We start from the raw sequence: 17,257 nt of genomic DNA on the forward strand, positions 1-17,257 counted from the left end.
CTACGTGAAGTACAAACCAGGGTTGAAAATGAGTATACCCCTAGGTCTGACGATGTAAATAAATGAATGGAGATTTAGCTGAAGTTTACCTTTGAATGCAAACAGACATGTCAAATCCTCATTTTGTCCTAGGTACTATACTAGGCCGTGAGGATGTAGAAACGAATAAGCCACAGACCCTGACCTCACAAAGATCACAGTGGTTCTTAAGGGCTTGCCTGGGCTGGCTGTGGTTCCTGCATGGGAAATCCTGAGAAATCAAAGGCAGTTCACCTTCATGTAAGAGAAATACCTCTACCCAGTTTGCCTAAATCAAAGGCTTTACAAGTGGAAACTGGTCCTGCTTTCAAACCCTCGAAAAGAACTTAAATCCTTCTCTACATCTTTAAATCATCAGTTAGGGACTCCAAGGAATAGATAGCCCAGCGAATAGTCAGTCTATTGAGGTTCCTCTGCTTATTAAGCAAACATTTTTTAAAGGCTCTCTTCACACACCAAACCTCAACAGGCACATGGTGGGGGGGGACAGTTATTACATTCATCATCTCTTAGAATAACGTGTAGGGGTAATCCTTTGATCTCCCTCTGGTCCCTAAGGAATCACCATATGTAATGTATAAGAAGAACCATGAGCAATTGGAAGGAAATGAGAGATATGAAGGCTATTGTGTCGACTTAGCCTATGAAATAGCCAAACACGTGAGGATCAAATACAAATTGTCCATTGTCGGTGACGGGAAATATGGCGCAAGGGATCCAGAGACAAAAATATGGAATGGCATGGTTGGAGAACTTGTCTATGGGGTAAGTCTTTTCAACGCTATTTTCACTTACTTCTATGCTTTCCACTTATCAATGATAGAGGATTTCATTTTCAATTATTCAATTGTAGAGTTTTCATGTGGTCTGTAAAAAAAACAAAAACAAAAACAAAACATTTTCTTCTCCAATTGACTTCTGTCAAGGTAGGATTGTCAATAGCACCATTTGGGCAACAGGATTATGTGGCTAAAAGCAAAGTAAAATCGGGGAACTTTATTTGGCAACATTAAATACAGCCTGCCCTCTACTGAAAATCTGTCCCTTCTGTGTTCTCCACGTCAGGCAGCAGAAGTTGCTGCCTCAGCGACTTTGCCTACACAAACGGGTCACCTTTGCTCGCTGCTCTCTCATCTCTAGGCAGCGACCATGTCCTGTGTTCTACTCTCAAATTCAGACACATTCTTCATCCCACTATCATCATTTTAGTTAAGGTTCTCACCACTTGTCGGTCATTTAACTGATTTCCCTGCCTCTACTCTTACCCTGGCAAATCAGATCTCCACATTATTGTAACTTCCCACTTTAAAAATCAGGATAAAGGGGCACCTGGGTGGCTCAGTTGGTTCAGCATCCGGCTTCGGCTCAGGTCATGATCTCACAGTTCGTGGGTTCAAGCCCTGCGTCGGGCTCTGTGCAGACAGCTCAGATCCTGAAGCCTGCTTTGGATTCTGTGTCTCCCTCTGTCTCTGCCCCTCCCCTGCTCATGCTCTGTCTCTCGCTGTCTCTCAAAAAATAAAATAAAAAATTTTTTAATTTTTTAAAAAAAAGATAAAAATCAGGATAAAATTCCAAGTCCTCAGCATGGCAAGGAGTGCACGTCATAATCTGGCACCTACCTACCTCCCTAGATTCATCTTGTACTCTTTCCCCTTAGAACTCAATGTTCCTGCTACTGAAAAGTATGTGTTGCTCCCTAAAGGTCACTTAGGGCATCCCCGGAAGTACCTTTGCCTCTCTCAGTCAGCTAACGCCACCTAGCAGTCCTCCAGAGCTCTGATGTGTCCCCACTTTCAGGAAGCCTTCCTGAATGGGATTACCATTTACCCACCAGCAGTCTGGTTAGGTACCCCTGCTTTTTGCTTTCTTGTAGTGCTTTTGAACCTGTGTTATAATGATCTGTTTACAAGTTCAGCTGAACTTGCCCCAACTAGACTATGAACTCCTTGAGCAGAGACGCCGTATCTGATTTCTTTCAACATCCCAGAGCATGGCGCATAATGGAAGTTCAACAAATAATTGTTGGATGAATTAATAAAGGAATAGAATCGTTGTGCTAAGGGCTTGCCCATGGGCCAAGTACAGAAGAATTACACTGATAATTAGGGCTTTCAGAAGGGGTACAGCTGTATCTTCAGAGCTCTGCAGTGGCTTTACTTTAAAAGGTTTTGGCCTCTGGTTGGGAATGTCAGATCTTGGGCCACCCACTGAGGCATATAGAGACAGGCAGAACTGGACGTAAGAACTGCCCATTGGGTGAACCAGTCACTAGAGAACTAACCCAAGTGTAGATGGTGGCAGCAGATGTTTAGTTATCTCTGATTTTTATTTTCATTACAGTTGGTTAACATACAGTCTTGTATTAGTTTCAGGCGTACAATATCGTGATTCAACACTTGCATACATCACCCGGTGCTCATTGCAACAAGTGTATTCTGCAGATGTTTAGATCTAACAGACAAGGATTACTTGCAATGACTTGCCTTGCCTAGACAGCAGGTTAGGGGAAGACAGAGGAATCTAGAGGGTGCATATACTGAGATGAAGTTGGCAAGAAGAAACCATCACAATTAATTACTGGACTGAGGTTCAAGCTCAGGACTGGATTGGATGAGGTTCAGATGGGAATCAGCAAGAATAAGGTACAGCTCTCCCATCAGAAGATAGTACTGGGGTCACTAAATAAGTTTTTGGAACAGGTCCTCAGGAACAAGTACAAAGGGAGAAGCTCGTTGCTAAAAATAAGGGCGCAGAAAAGGAATTAAGGCTTAAAATGAGATTGGACCTCAAGTACCAAAACTAGGGCACCATCCTCCAGTCAGACAAGGAGGAAGGCAATTTGAACCTCAGCCCCCAGCTATGGGGCTGGAGCCAATTATCTCCCGTCTTGGGTCAAGGTTGGCCCTGGGAACTGGCACAGGGCTGAGTTGCAGATGAGACTCAAGTGAACTCAGTGATGAGAAAGAGAAGAACCTGTAATGCCAGAGACAGGGGGCTGAACAAGGGGCAGAGCACCTGTCATGCTTCCTAAGGACCCTGAGAAGCTCTGAACCATCTTGACACAACTCTAACGTCTTTATGACTTGGCAGTCAAGTCTTCTTCTCTTTTCTATCCCTCATCTCCCCAACACTCAGGCTCCAAGAGGTCCTGTCTTGCTCACAGCATTCCCCCGCACTTAGCACATTACGTGGTCCGTAGTAGATCCTCACTTTTTGTTCTAACGAGCGAATGCCTGGCACACAGTCATGCCCAGGCATTAATCTTTAAATTTAGCTCATGGTCAGAGGCAATCTTGTATCATTATCATTATTTATTCTTATTATTAGCTACCATTTGTTGCATATTTCCTAGTTGCCAGACCCAGTGCTAAATGCTCTGTAGACATTATGTAACTTAATCCTCATAACATACCTTCAAGGGAGATGCCATCATGTTAATCATTCTACAGATGAAAACACTGAAGCCTAGAGAGGTGAAGTCTTAGGCTAACGCCAAACAGCCTGTAGTGACACAGTGATTTGAACCCAGGTCTCTGACTATGAAGTCCATGTTCTTTAACCATTGCCCTAGACTGCTCAACAGCTAAAGTGTTATTTCATACCCATCCCATCATAAAAGATAGTTGAAACTTGTTGAAAAGCTTTTGGTGCCTCTGCCTTTCTGGGGAGAAGACTGGCCACAAAAGCGTGAATTTCAGGTGTCGGTTTCTACCAGGCCAGAATAACTGACGTGAGTTCTACCAGCCCATTGTGACTCAACAGCCAGAGCTGTCTAGTGTCTCAAGAGAAAACCTGTCACATTCTGTGAATAGCTGAGTGCCCTCCTGGCAATGAGCAAGACATTAGTCCCAGTTGATATAGAGCAAGATTTCCTGACACTGTTTGGACAAAGACCCAGCTTTCTCACTGGGTTTTGGCTTCTCTTCTGGCGTGTCCCCTGTACGACACCCACCTAATCTCCACATTCTCTCTCTCTTTCCAGTGTGGGTAAGTGTGAGTGAGGGAGCTTGAGAATTAGAGAGTCCCTTCCTTGTTGAGTGATTTAGAAATCAGCTCTTCACTGCCAAATAGGTAAAAATTCTTCTGAAGGAGCCTTCCCTTCTATTCCCTCCAGTTCTTTCTACTGAAGACAAAAGCAATAGCTAGGGAAGTCTCTCATAGGAATATCCTCCCTCCTCCCACCTGGAACAAGTTTCTGATGCCTTCTGGGATAATAACACAAGGTGATTCCAGGGAATTGACAACAAACCAATTGCCGATTTCCACTTTCCTCTAAAACCTGTGGCTGTGAAAAATGGATGTTCTTGTCATGCTGGAGTAAGACCTCTCGGTGAAGGCGGATGATCTCACAAGCTGAATGTGTCCTCCTCTTCATTTAGAAGTTGTAATCTTTCAGCACTGGGAAGTTTTCCACTTCTCTTTCAGTGATAGAAATGGAGAAAAGTGAAAACACAGGCATTCATTTCTGGCAGGCCTGGGCTCTTGTAGTTTGCAAGTTGCTTAAGAAAAAAAGGGGGGGAGGAAAACTAGTTCTTGCAATGAACATGAAACCTACACAGATAAGCACAGATTTATCTTTAGGGAATTTTCTCTTCTGCTTTTAGCATGTAAAACAGATCAGAGTAGGAAAAAAAAAAAAATGAAGACAGGCAGAGATGAAAAAAGCTTCGCAAAGAAGATTTCAGTATCTACCACAAAGTCTCCAGAAAGAGTCCAAATGAATTAAATTTGTTTAGGAAGAAAGAAGCCAATCAGCCTCTTTTCAGATGATTCCTAAATGGGTTTTTTCCCTCTAAAGAAAACCAAATCAAGGTTGATGTTTGGGGCACCTTGTATTGCTAAGAAGGCTATTTTTGAAACAAACGTCAGTAGGACACAATGTGCCCCATTATGTAAGCTCTTCAGAACATTATGGACTTGAAACTGTCCACCTGCTTTTAGCAGTTTTGATTTTGAGCTGGATGTCTATAACATCACCACATGGTAATTGTCCCCAGCTTAAATGGCTTACAGACCACAAGTTTTTATGGCTCCAAAATAGCATGTGTTGTAAGAGGACATTTAAAAACATTTTGTAGCTAACAGGGCTGTTAGACATCTTTTAGCCTACCATTTCAGTCGTTTTACAGATAAATATGGGGATCAGCCAGGAATGGCCATTAGAACTGCCATTTGGGTAAACCAGGCAACCAAGCCCTGATGGGATGACAGAAATAGTGGCGGGAATTGTGACAAGGTCGCAAAATTGCAAAGCTTGGCAGAGCTTGGACTGTAACTCAGGTTTCTTGACTCCTGGCCCAGTGCTCTGTGGACTGGGTCACAATGGCTCAGTTTACTAAGCTTGCCAGATTATGGGAAGATTGGTGTTATATCAGATACAACATCCCCATCTGCCTTCAAGGGGGTTGCAATCTAGTTGGATTATGAGCTTTTCCGTCCAAGATACCCATCCTGCTTATCTGTGGCCTCCAGAATAATGCCATACACATCTCTAGTTATCACTTGAAATATCTGAAAACCCAAAGCAGGCAGCTGGGGGTTTCTGCCCTTTGAGAGGAGATATAATCTAACAGAAAAAGAGAGTCAGGGAAAGGGCTGGAAAGAAATCGAGGTTCTAATTGACAAAGGGTCGCCTGCCAGCAGGCAGCTGCTGTGTTCCTTATGTTCCCAGCACTTAGAACTAAAGATGAAGATAGGAGGGAGAGAGTTGCCTTGGGAAAGGCCAAACCACTGCCCATATTGGTACCTCTGGCTTAAAAGAGAGCAGACAGCTTGGGGATGGAGATGGGGTTGGGGGGTGGTTGATTCCAGGTCGCAGCCCCCGGGCACCCTCAGACCCCTTCACACTCCCAGGACAAATGGCAATTTTATAGATGCTATTCACACTGACATTTCTCTACCTAGCAGAAATTATCTCTTAGGTTGTCACTATCCTAAGATAGATTCATTTTCCATTAAGAAAGACAGGAAGTCGATCTGTCCTTCCAGCTAAAAGGCAGAGAAGCAAGGGTGCAGTAACAGACGCCAAATATTCTTTTCTATTCTTCAGGTGATTACACTGGGCTTTGGCAGAAGGGCTGATGGTTTGATAAAAATGCCCCTCTCTTTCAAATGATGTGTGTGCTCTCTTTCAAATGCTCCAGGAAGGAGCATTAATGACGCACGGAGGTCTGCCATTCTGAGCAGAGAGGGTGGGGAGTTGCCTTTATGTTGGCCTCCTAAATCTTTAACTTGCCTCGAAAATGACTTTCCTCCTGGTCTGCGTGCTGTGGCAGTTCCAGGAGAGCTAAATGGGTGTTTTCTGACACTACTTACCGGCTCCTCCCATTTCCCTTTATAACCAGCTTGATTGCTCCACAGACATTATGCCAAGCAGATCTTGGGCCCTGAAATAACTGACCATAACAACATCCTTTTCACGTGGAGGAGGGGACAGTGGCGGCAGAGGGCAAGGGCCTCTCCATAGCTGCCTGTGAGCTGACAGGACAGTTCTGCCGCGCTGGCCCCACCAGGCATACAAGAGACGGGATGGGTTGCTAAGTCCCCTATCCGGCTGGCTGATCACTAGCTCCTTCCTTTCTACTGATTGAGCCTTCTTCCACCTGATTTTTGCTATTCCTTTGTCTTTTTCCGGCCATAATAGGTTTTGGGTTTTTTTGTTTTTGTTTTTTTTTTTAAGATTCAGCATGGGAATTCTCATTTTGGAGCCAGGTCCACATCAATGAGGCTTAGTTGAGCACAGATTTAATGTTATTCTTCATTGAGAGAGCACCCTCCAAAAAACAGACTAACACCGCCTTCTTTGAAAAAGCTCCTTAGGAAGAAACAATTCAGAAAAGGTTAAAAAGCTAGACGGAAGGAAAAAGCCAAGTGCCTGGGGGGAGCAAGTTCTTTCTGTTGTCTTCTGTGACTTCAAAAGTACTCCTACTAGGAATGGCGTCCTTTGAGAATCTGGTCTTTTGCTGCGTGTTCCTGGGAAACAGACGAGAAGCTGTGTTTTGTCTCTCTAGCCACTTCTTGTTAGTGTTTAGCCGTGCTTAGCATCTGCTGGCTGTTTGTTGCCGAGATGTTGGGGTTTTTCCCCCCATAAAGGGTGTCAAAATTCTCAAACTCCTTTCTTTACCTGCTTGAAAAGAACCCAGGTCCCCTAAATTCAATCCAAAGTGATTTTCTCACCCAAATGCCCCTTATTTCTTCTTTCCAAAACAAAGAAATGGCCATTTCTCTTAGAACTCTCAATTATTTAGACTTAAAAAAAAATCAAAAAAACTAGTTAAATTAACTAATTAAATTCAAATGAGATCAAATGGGAAATGATACGAGAGGGGCATTTGCATGGAGGTCGAAACACATTGGCAAGGACAGAAGGTGGCTTTATCTGTGATTTCTGTTGGTGCACCAAGCCTCTTTCTAGCTGATTCCGACTCTCTCAGCCAAAAAAAAAAAAGAAAGAAAGAAAAGAAAAAGACCCTCTCGCTTTCTGGCCAATTCCATTCTCCTCAGTAGCTTTTGTTTCTAAGATCAGGTCTGGCCCCAGGCAAAAGGGTAAAACCGGTAAAATTGCTGTTTGGCTTCCCTCTGGTTATAAATGCAGAACTGGTGATTCAGGAGTCTGCAGCTAGGAGGGGAGTGTTGAAGCCTTAGGTGATGATCCTGAGGGGAGAAAGTGAAGGACAGAGCCTTCAAGGAGTCTTGCTTATTACTCCACAAACCTTCATCGAATGTCCGCTAAGCCGGCCCCATGAGTAGACTCTGAGGCTCCAAAGCTACGCCTCGGCCGGTCAAGAGAGCAAATCCGGGAACAAATGCCAGAGAAGGAACATGCCATAAGGTAGGAGGACCCATGGTCTTCAGGGTCAAAGAGCCAAGGAAAGAGAGCACATCGTGCAAAAGGCTAGTGGGGTCACATAAACAGTTAATGTCTGAGGGAAGGATTTCAAATTTGGTGACCAAGTATATAGTTGAAGAAGCGATGTCAATAAATCGGAAGGGTGGGGAGTAGAAGGTAGATCACAGGTGTTTTATAAGGACGAAGTGGTGTTAAAAATCAAGACATGGTAAAGGTGTATTTTCTCAACAAGATTACAGGTAATAGAGAAAGATGTCGTATGGTTAAGAAGGTAGCAGGAGCAAAGAAGGTGGGAGGGGCGAGGTTTGTCTCATTTCTGTCTGTCAGTAAACAGAATTACCTGAATCTGATTTTAAGTGAATAAGACCAAGTCATGGTTTTCATATGACAGCAAGCATTCAAATCACCTAGAGGGCCATCCAAATCCCACCCACAGTTTCTTATTCCATATATCTGGGATGGGGCCTGAGAATTGGCATTTCTAACAAGTTCCCAGGTGACTCTGATGCTGCTGGTCCAGGGAGCCACCCATTGAGAACCATTGGGATAGGTCAAGAAGGAAAAATTAGTATAAGAATAAATGGAGCTGATTTTTTTTTAAATGTTTGTTTGAGAGCGAGAGAAAGCATGAGCTGGGGAGGCGCAGAGAGAGAGGGAGGGAGAGAGAGAATGTCAAGCAGGTTCCGTGCTGTTAAGCACAGAGCCTGACCTGGGGATCCATGTCACAAACCTGATAGTGACCTGAGCCAAAATCAAGAATCAGACCGCTTGACTGATGACCCACCCAGGCACCCTGGAGCTAAGTTTTAAGCAGAGACCAAAGAATATGGGATTCAAGGAATAAGTGGATTAAATCTTAGAAAGTTCAGGGGCACCTGGGTGGCTCAGTTGGTTAAGTGTCCGACTTTGGCTCAGGTCATGATCTCATGGTTTGTGAGTTCAAACCTGCACTTAGGATCTTCTGTCCCCTTCTCTCTCTGCCCTTCCCCCTTTTCTCTCAGAAATACATAAACATTAAAAAAAAAAAAAAAAGAAAGTTCGTTTGCTAAGAGATGGGAGTGAAAGAAGGAATAGGTGAATCAGGGTGCCTGGCTGGCTCAGTCCATAGAGGATGCGACTCTTGAACTTGGTGTCACGAGTTCAAGCCCCAAGTTGGGCGTGGAGCCTAGTTAAGAAAAAATAAAATATTTTTTATAAAAGGAATAGGTGAAGGCACAGCAATATGTTGAGAAGAAAAAGGACACAGACGATAGAGCTCGTGTCAGCTGGCGCCCATCTTCTCAGTGAAGAAAGAGGCAAGATCGCCCGCACAGATGATGGGACTGGTAAGGATCAGGGACCGCAAAAAGTGTGGAAGAAGCATCACTCACAGACTTAGAGGAGAATCAGCTTTTGTGTGATAGATGATGGATTTAACTTCACAATTGGGGACGTCTGAGATGCTAGTGAGCATTTCAGGTAGATTTGCTCAGCAGACTGTTGGCTTCAAGAAATACATACTTTCTGAAGCTCCCCTGGGCTACAGGACATCCTCCACAAGGGTGAGGAGTTGTGCCTGCTTTGTCTGTTGCTCACGGCTTCATCCCCAGCACCAAGAGTAGTGCTTGGCACGGAACGGGCACTCAGATATACACTGGAGGGAACCTGAGAGGGGTTGATCGTTGTACCTAAAAGTAGTGTATAGTAGAAACCTGTACACGTCTATAGAGTTAGGACATTATGGTGGTTAAGAGTGTGAGTTCTACAAACATTATCAGCCGTAGCCAAATTATGGAAAGAGCCCAAAAGTCCATCGACTGACAAATGGATAAAGAAGATGTGATATATAGATAGATAGATATTACTCAGCCCTCAAAAAGAATGAAATCTTGCCATTTGCAATGACATGGATGGAGCCAGAGTGTATTATGCTAAGCAAAACGAGTCAGTCAGAGAAAAACAAATACCACATGATTTCACGCCTACATGGAATTTAAAGAAACAAAACAGATGAATATTGGGGAAAGAAGAAGAAAAAGGAAAGCAAACCATAAGAGACTCTAACAATAGAAAACAAACTGAGGGTTGCCAGGGCAGGGTTGGGAGGAGGGCTATATGGGTGATGGGCATTAAGGAGGGCACTTGTGATGGGCTATGGGTGCTAAATGTAAGTGATGAATCAGTAAATTCTACTCCTGAAACCAATATTACACTATATATTAACTAACTAGAATTTAAATAACTTGAAACAAACCAGAAAAAGAGTATGAGTTCTGAAATCTGAAGACCAGGATTCTAATCCCAGCCCTCAGTTTCTCCTTCATTAGCATGAGGATGATTAGTTTGCTGTGAGAATTAAATGAGATAATATATATGAGGTGCTTACACACAGAGTAAGCAGCAAATAAATGGTAGCTGGCTGTGTATTATCTGCATTTCTCTTTAAATTAATTAAGATGTGTTTTTGAACCAGTTTGAGTCACCATATGGAGCTCAAGTTAGTAAAACATTTCTTTGAAAACATCTTCTATCTCAGAATTCATCATTATCTCCCCCCTCACTGGTAAGGATATTGAGATATAACCCTATGTAACATAGAAAAAAATGATCCTCAAAATTGGTGTTTTCACTTCATATCTGACGGACCATCCAAAAAGCTTTCCTTAGAAGCATTTTTCTAGGTATGCATTTTAAGGCCTGGCTCCAGACTAAAGTCTATTAAACCTACTACTGTTGTAGAAGAACAGTTGTGGAGACGCCTGGGGGCTCAGTCCATTAGGCATCCAACTCTTGGTTTCAGCTCAGGTCATGATCTCACAGTTCATGAGTTCGAGCCCCTCATCTGACTCTGTGCTGACAGCATGGCACCTGCTTGGGATTCTCTTTCTCCCCCTCTCTCTCTCTCTGCCCCTCCCCTGCTCGCACTCTCTGTCTCTCTCAAAATAAATAAATAAACATTTTAAAAAAGAAAAATCGTGGAAGACAAAAGAATGAAGTGTAGAAATTGCTAGCACCAAAAAGAAAAGAAGAGAAAAGAAAAGAAAAAAGAAAAGAAAAGAAAAGAAAAGAGAAAATTTCTAGCGTCTTTTTTCACGGGATTAATATAAAAACATTGCCTGCCTTTGCCTGAGCCCATTATGCAGGGTACTACTGACACTTTTATTTTATTGATCCAACACATGTGAGTGCCCCACTGATATTTATCACTAGACATGATGGTTTCCTATATAAATTCATACGTATTCTAATAACAGCTTTACCTTTGTTCTCGCCCATGCAGAATTCTTTCATGTTTACATAGATTATTTTCAAAAGTCAGCCACTTATTTTTTAGTCATCTCTAGTTTCTTTGGTTTAAAATGTGTTGCAGTGACAGATACAAAAAAGAAACCCAGAAGATTGAGTCCCTGCCTTTGAAGAACCTATGTTTTAATAGACATGCTCTGAAAAAAATAATTCAAGAATAATAGCAAACACTCAAGTAAATTTTACACTGAGTACTGTGGTCCTGTGTTGCACCTCATGGTGGGGAGGGAGGCACAGAGTCTAGACTACTTGCTTGCCCCTCAAAAATATCCAGTCACATGAGGGAGATAAGACATAAGAGCATGAAAATTAAAATTAAGAAAACAAGAGTTAAGCAGTGATCGGGGCACCTGGCTGGCTCAGTTCATAGAGCATGTGAATGTTGGTCTCGGGATCATGAGTTCAAGCCCCACGTTGGGCATAGAGCTTACTTAAAATAAAAAAAAAAGAAAGAAAGGGGGGAGTCTGGGTGGCTCAGTTGGTTAAGCATCAGACTTTGGCTCAGGTCATGATCTCACAGTTTGTGGGTTTGAGCCCCGGGTTGGGCTCTGTGCAGACAGCTCAGAACCTGGAGCCTGCTTCTCTCTCTCTCTCTCTCTCACTCTCTGTCCTCCCCAGCTTGTACTCTGTCTGTCTCTCTCTCTCTCTCTCTCTCTCTCTCTGTCAAAAATAAAAATAAACATTAAAATAAGTAAATAAAGTTATAGAAAAAAGAGTTAAGCAGTGATATGTCACAAGGGAGTACAAGATGAGTTGCAAGGGAGCAGAAAAATTCTAAGAAAGAAAAACTGAGGCAGTTGCCATAAGTCAACAATAGGTTGCAAAGGACAAAAGGCCAAGCGGCCAGCCAGCCAGTGCCCTTTCCTCACCTTACCGTCAAGTTAAGGTGACGGTTGCTTTTTACAACCCATTGAATGCTACTACTTTTCTGATCAAAGCATTGACAAATCAATCGGTTGTAGTGATCTAAGAGTTTATATTTCCACCAAGGAGGTTTTAGTAAGTGGCAAATGAATAATGGAAATGCTATCTCTAAAAGAAAAAAAAATTTTTTTTTTTTCCAGAGGGCTGATATAGCTGTCGCTCCACTCACCATAACCCTGGTCCGTGAAGAAGTCATAGATTTCTCAAAGCCATTTATGAGCCTGGGCATCTCCATCATGATAAAGAAGCCTCAGAAATCAAAACCAGGCGTATTCTCATTTCTGGATCCCTTGGCTTACGAAATCTGGATGTGCATCGTCTTCGCCTATATTGGAGTCAGCGTAGTTCTTTTCCTGGTCAGCAGATTCAGCCCCTATGAATGGCACTTGGAAGACAACAATGAAGAACCTCGTGATCCGCAAAGCCCTCCTGACCCTCCAAATGAATTTGGAATATTTAACAGTCTTTGGTTTTCCTTGGGTGCCTTTATGCAGCAAGGCTGTGATATTTCTCCAAGGTTTGTTTCCCTGCCTCCTTGCATTCTGTGGCTGTGATCCATTCATGTACATCTGGCATTCACCCATCTCAAGTCCAGATTTCTTTCATTTAGCATTCCATCCAATGACAAATTACCATCAAGCCATTTTGTGTGCCTGCGTCCATGAACTGAGTGTGTTACCGGTGTTGTTTTGAATGTCCTTCATGCATTTCTATAGTATTGTATATTTATACATATTATAGCAAACATCTGGACTCTGGATAAAGGCAACATTGTCAGCTAATATTAATAATTCTCGGATAAAACTAGTACTAAGCCTTGATCAGATCAAACAGGCATGGTTTCCTCCTTAACTGAGCTGAAACATTTTCTCATTTGTCTAGAGATTGGATCTAGAAAAAAATGGAAAGAATATAGAACTCTTCCTAAAAACCCTCCTACTTTCCCCTCTCAGTGACCTTTTTCACTTTGCTCTTAGACTGCCTACAACTATTCATTGTAGCATCTCACCCAAGTTTTAGAACTCAAACTATAAAACTACTAAAAGAAAATGTAAGAGGAAGTCTATGTGATCTTGGATTGGACAAAGAATTTTCAAAACACAAAAAGAACAATCCGTTTTTAAAAATTCCATAAACTGGACTTCATTAAAATTCAAAACTTTCGGGGACGCCTGGGTGGCTCAGTCGGTTAAGCGGCCGACTTTAGCTCAGGTCATGATCTCACGGTCCGTGAGTTCGAGCCCCGCGTCGGGCTCTGTGCTGACAGCTCAGACCCTGGAGCCCGTTTCAGATTCTGTGTCTCCCTCTCTCTCTGACCCTCCCCTGCTCATGCTCTGTCTCTCTCTGTCTCAACAATAAATAACCATTAAAAAAAAAATTCAAAACTTTCGCATTTCAAAAGACATCATGAGAAAATGAAATACAAGCCACAGACTGGGAGAAAACATTAGCAAATCATACATCTGATCAAGGACTTATATCCAGAATATATAAAGATCTCTTACAACCCAATATAAAGAAGACAACCCAATTTTCAAAATGGACAAAAGATTTGAATAGACATTTCCCCCAAAGAAGATATACAAATGGCTAATAATCACATATAAAGATGCTCAACATCATTAGTCATTAGGGAAATGCAAATTTAAGTCACAATGCGATATCTCTACATACCCTCTAGAATGGCTATAATAAAAATGACAGTACTGAGTGGTGACGAGGATGTAGAATGACTGTAGCTCTCATCCGTCAGTAGTGTGAATGCAAAATGCTACAGCCAAATTAGAAGATGGTTTGGCGATTTCTTATAGTCGGATACATACTTAAAATATGACACAGCAATTTCACTTCGCTATTCACTTAGGAGAAAAGAAAACCTACATCCTCACAAAGACTTATAAATGTTCATAGGAGCTTTATTTATAATAACCAAAAAGTGGAAACAACCCGAATATCCATCAGCAAGGGAATGGATAAACAAAATGCGGCATTTCCATCCAACGGAATACTATAAAAAGAACAGACTACTGACACGCTACAACATGGGTGAACTTTGAAAACGTTAGAAAGAAGCCAGACACAAAAGGCTACATATTATATGATTCCATTTATTGAATTCTATTTATTGAAGGCCCCCATATTGATTTACTCCATTTGTCCAGGATAGGCAAATCCATAGGGACAGAAATTACGTTAGTGGTTTCTGGGGACACAGGAGGAGCAGAGAGAAGCTAGTAAGTAGTGGATTAGGGTGAGGCAAGTACGGCTGGGTACAGCAAGTTCAAGGGTCAAATTCAGTCTTTATTTAAAATTGTGATACTTGTTCATCATGGATTTTTTTGAATTGTGATTTTTTTAATATTGCACTAACGTGTTATTTATTGTGATTAATGAGATTTTGGTACCCTTTAAATTTTGTGCGTGGGGTAAATGCTTTACTTGCCTCACCCTAGCACCGGCCCTGTCAGGATTAACTGCAGATGAGCATGAAAGAACTCTGGGGGGAGGGAGATGCTCCAAAACTGGATTGTGGCGATGGCTGCACACTCTTAAGTTTACTAAAACCATTCTTGGTACACTTACATTGGTGAATTTGATGATATGCCAATTTCATCTCAGTGAAGCTACTGAAAATATTGAAATGTGAGTGTCCAGGACCTCTCCCCCTTAGTTTAAGTGTCAACTCACCTAAACAAAAAGTGTTGAGTTCATAATCACAGAATACTGTAAGCAAATGCAACATCTTTAAAATGAGGGGGGGAGTGGGTTTTTTTCTGAAATAAAAAGTTGTCATTTTGGTAAAATTGAACGTTAATCCAAATACTGACCAGAGTCCATTATACAAATGTATGGGGATTTTCATTTAGAATGTAAGGACTTAGAAGGTCACCCACTATGGTTTTACAGCATACTTCATTTTGAGATTATCCACTTGGAGCGTGAAGCATTTCAATTGAAGACTGGAAACATGGTAACCATCCTCTCTTTTCTAGTACAAGGTGTCTGGGGCAAGCCTCATTTGTCTAAGTCACACCTTTTGCCGCTCTCAATCTGCTTGGTTAGATTCTCCCAAATTCTTTCACTGCCCGTTCCCTTTGTGTTTACAACGTGTGTCATTTTGTGATACCACACGGGAGTTCATTTGTTTTGCGAGTTTCTTTTCTCATTTTTTTTTTTTTGAATGTTCATTTGGAGAGTAGGGTTTCCGAACGATCCCGTAATTGAGTGGTTTTTTTAACATGGCTGGCAATCTGTGTTGAGGCAATCCTGGAGAGTCATTAAGGCTGGAGATGTTACTGGTTTCTGTAAGTGAATTTTCAGAACTCAATTTGTGATAGCCCCACTGGAGTGCTGCATCCTACTCTGTATACTCAAACAGGACTCCAAAAGCTATTTGTTTTTAGAAGTATTTATGCATATTGCTTCATTAAGTAATAACTTAAAGATGATGACCTGAAAATGACAAGCTGGACAGATTTTTTTTTTTTTGTAGTAGAATTTAAGCTGTGGCTCTTCTGTGGCATTGAAATATATCAAATCCTTTTTTTTTTTTAAGATACAGATGTCATTATACTGCACTAGATACTGTCGTATAGAGCAACGGCTTTCAAACTCTTTGACTATATCCCTCAGTACAAAATACATTTTCCCACGATGACTCAGTACATGTATAGGTATATAACAGAAGCTTCACCAAAGGTTACCCTTGCAGTGTGCCATGAACTTGGATATATTGTTTCATTTTGTTTTCTTTTTTTAAGTTTTATTTATTTATTTTGAGAGAGAGAAGAGTGAGAGCAAGCAGGGGAGGGGCACAGAGAGAGAATCCCAGGCAGGCTCCACACTGTCACTGCAGAGCCCGATATGGGGCTTGAACTTAACAAACCATGAGATCAAGAGCTGAGCCGAAACCAAGAATCGGATGCTTAACCAAGTGAGCCACCCAGGTGCCCCTTATTTTGTTTTAGTTTTATTTTTTTTAATATAATTTATTGTCACATTGGCTAACACACAGTGTGTAAAGTGGGCTGTTGGTTTTCCTCTCATTTTGTTTTATATGCTGGTTGCAACTCAACCCAGCAACGGGGCACACAGCCCATGGAATAACACTGGTCTGGAGAAACGCATGATCCTTCCTTGTGCTTTTGAGTAATAAATGATTGGTCTGTACATTTTCTACCATATGAGTGATCCCTCCTTCAATACTGTTTTTTGTGGCCTTCAAAGGAAATTATATCTTTCAGCCTCTTGAAACCATTTTATGCTTTTTAGCATATTTATTTCTCCTCGTCTTGAGAGCTCTAGTGGTTCTATATTTGTGCTCAGTTGTGTACCAGAAAACTCCACTGAAATGTGCTTTCCTATTAACAGCTTTTGAAATTCCTGGTAATGATATGGCTGCGCCCTCAGATTCCCGGTTGCCTTGACTGCACATGCCTGCGTTCCCCTTTATTTCTGTTGAAGGGCCACACTTAGAATGCAGACTCTCCAGAAAGCCCCCAGTGCGAACATACACCGTACACTCTGGCTTGTCCCCCGATCGAGGCGATTCAAGGAATTGTAAGAGACCACACTTTAAAGTACAGCTCTCAACTGTTATAGCGGGAGGAGATGGCAGACAAATTCACCCCGCTGCTTCCGTTCGCTGAGGGCAGGGGGACAGTGACCTTCCCTGAGCTCCCCCACCTCGCCACGTATGGGCACTTTCCCTGCGTTATCATACGGATTTTTAACCCTCAAGGCGGTGCCACAAGGTGGGCTGCTTTTCTCGCATCGTAGACCAAAGAACAGGACCCAGAGAGAGAATGCGACGGAGGCCAGGGTCATAGGGGTTCGGAGAGCCAGCGGTACAAACTGTTCCCACCGGCCCGCGCCGCCTCCCACTACCGACCTACAGGCGCGCGGCTTGGTCCGTTCTTTTCCTCAGGTTCGGTTCGCGTTCGTGCCCGGGAGCTAGTTTTCTAGTCTCCCGACCTCTGCCCAAACCCTGCCCCTGCCCCGGTTGGTAAAGAAAGGGGGCAATGAGCGCTCAACATGCTGCCGAGCGGGTGTTCCCCCAAAGTAAAAGAGCAGGGAATCGGCAATGAGAGACATCACGAGGAAAACCGAGCATCATTCTGTTTCCATCCAATACTGGTACGGACGGGGGCCTAGAAGCTT

The 17,257-nt window shown here is 42.6% G+C and overlaps 1 protein-coding gene across 1 annotated transcript in view; it reads left to right on the forward strand.

Moving 5' to 3' along the window:
* The window catches only part of LOC125931944 (glutamate receptor 3), a 58,608-nt gene that overhangs the window by 6,861 nt on the left and 34,490 nt on the right, over nucleotides 1-17,257 (forward strand). Inside the window, exons 4-5 of the mRNA XM_049644244.1 lie at nucleotides 598-804; nucleotides 12,238-12,614. Of these exons, the coding sequence (XP_049500201.1) occupies nucleotides 598-804; nucleotides 12,238-12,614 (584 nt within the window). The remainder of the gene's footprint in view (nucleotides 1-597; nucleotides 805-12,237; nucleotides 12,615-17,257) is intronic.

The sequence above is a fragment of the Panthera uncia genome, chromosome X (genome assembly GCF_023721935.1).
Source record: "Panthera uncia isolate 11264 chromosome X, Puncia_PCG_1.0, whole genome shotgun sequence".
In the NCBI taxonomy this organism is placed as follows: domain Eukaryota; kingdom Metazoa; phylum Chordata; class Mammalia; order Carnivora; family Felidae; genus Panthera; species Panthera uncia.